The 1,858-nt window shown below is 50.5% G+C and overlaps 1 protein-coding gene across 1 annotated transcript; it reads left to right on the top strand.

The window, feature by feature from the left end:
* The first annotated feature begins 677 nt into the window (after nt 1–677).
* Nucleotides 678–1,610, top strand: LOC141731725 (olfactory receptor 14J1-like). Its single transcript, XM_074558208.1, has one exon. It carries the CDS (start codon nt 678–680, stop codon nt 1,608–1,610), a length of 933 nt encoding a protein of 310 aa, XP_074414309.1.
* Nucleotides 1,611–1,858: the final 248 nt, after the last annotated feature.

Genomic DNA, 1,858 nt, shown 5'->3' with positions numbered 1-1,858 from the left:
TGCCCGGCTCTGGGCAATGCTGTCAGTGCAGCCAGGGAAGGAGCTGCATCTCCCTTCATCCAATGCCATCATAAGGACACTTGGAAATCTCCCTAAGATTTCAGTCCAAGCTGGGAGCTTCAATCCAGGGTGCAAACCTGTCCGAGAGCATCTCTGAGTTATAAGATTAATGGGGAAAGGCAGAGATGTTGTGACTGTGAAAATGCTGCTGGGTTGGTGAAATGAGCAACGTAAGACCTTGGCTACAAGTGTGAAGCTGGGCTGTGGGCTGTGGTGGATCCATCTGCTCTCAGCAGTACCTGGTGATATTTTATGGGCAGCATAAGAAAGTGACTGTCCTCCACCTGAGGATGGTTAAAGCCCAGAGAAACTCCAAAGACAGTGACATGACAGACCATGTCCCCACACGCTCCACTCATCATCTTGCCTCAGGGAACTCACTCTGTTCTATCAGAATAGAGCAGCAGAAATACTGAGGGTTTGATATCCAAGAATACCAGGAGAGACATGGGGGAAGCTTAATAGAAAACCACAGAACTCTTAAATACAGTAGTGTTTCTGTGTGTATTTCAGGGGAGGGTATAGGGGAAATGGCTTGAATTTTGGTTACAGGTATCTCCTCTAACTCTTCACTGTCCTTTTCTCCATGAGCATTTCCCCAGGTCCAGCCCCAGCCAATGTCCAACAGTAGCTCCCTCCGGCACTTCCTCCTGCTGGCATTGGCAGACACGCGGCAGCTGCAGCTCCTGCACTTCTGCCTCTTGCTGGCCATCTCCCTGGCTGCCCTCCTGGGCAACAGCCTCATCATCAGCGCCGTAGCCTGCAGCCACCACCTGCACACGCCCATGTTCTTCTTCCTGCTCAACCTGGCCCTCAGCGACCTGGGCTCCATCTGCACCACTGTCCCCAAAGCCATGCACAATTCCTTCTGGGACACCAGGAACATCTCCTACACTGGATGTGCAGCTCAACTCTTTTTCTTTCTGTTCTTCATCTCAGCAGAGCTTTTCCTCCTGACCATCATGTGCTATGACCGCTACGTGTCCATCTGCAAACCCCTGCACTACGAGACCCTCCTGGGCAGCAGAGCTTGTGCCCACATGGCAGCAGCTGCCTGGGGCGGTGCCTTTCTCAATGCTCTCATGCACACAGCCAATACATTTTCCCTGCCCTTGTGCCATGGCAATGTCCTGGGCCAATTCTTCTGTGAAATCCCACAGATCCTCAAGCTCTCCTGCTCACACTCCAACTTTAAACAACTGGGGCTCATTGCTGTTAGTGCATCTTTAGGACTTGGATGTTTTGTGTTCATTGTTTTCTCCTATGTGCAGATCTTCAGGGCCGTGCTGAGGATCCCCTCTGAGCAGGGACGGCACAAAGCCTTTTCCACCTGCCTCCCTCACCTGGCTGTTCTCTCCCTGTTCCTCAGCACTCTAATCTTTGCTCACTTGAAGCCCCCCTCCATGTCCTCCCCATCCCTGGATCTGGCCCTGTCAGTTCTGTACTCGGTGGTGCCTCCAGCCCTGAACCCCCTCATCTACAGCCTAAGGAACCAGGAGCTCAAGGCTGCAGTCGGGAGACTGATGACTGGATGCTTTCAGAAACATTAAACTGCAGGCCAGTGTTTGCAAATCACTTGTAATAAAAGTAATTTTTAATATTTCTTGTTGGTTTGGTTGTCAGTTTTTCCCCCCTTTTTTTTAGTATTTTATATTGTCCATAATTAAATATCAGTGTTTGGGCCTTTTCTCATTTAGTTTCTCTCTACCTTCCCTGAGCCCACAGACTGTGTCAATGAGGGGCCGTGCTCCTGGTGGCTTTAAAGGAACTAAAGGATCTCCCAGCAAAGTTTTCTGCA

Source organism: Zonotrichia albicollis, chromosome 24 (assembly GCF_047830755.1).
Source record: "Zonotrichia albicollis isolate bZonAlb1 chromosome 24, bZonAlb1.hap1, whole genome shotgun sequence".
NCBI lineage: Eukaryota > Metazoa > Chordata > Aves > Passeriformes > Passerellidae > Zonotrichia > Zonotrichia albicollis.
This window is presented reverse-complemented; position numbering and strand designations above follow the sequence as displayed.

Bases quoted from the DNA above. Each gene is read 5' to 3' on its own strand.
- LOC141731725 (XM_074558208.1), top strand. From the start codon at position 678: ATGTCCAACAGTAGCTCCCTCCGGCACTTCCTCCTGCTGGCATTGGCA.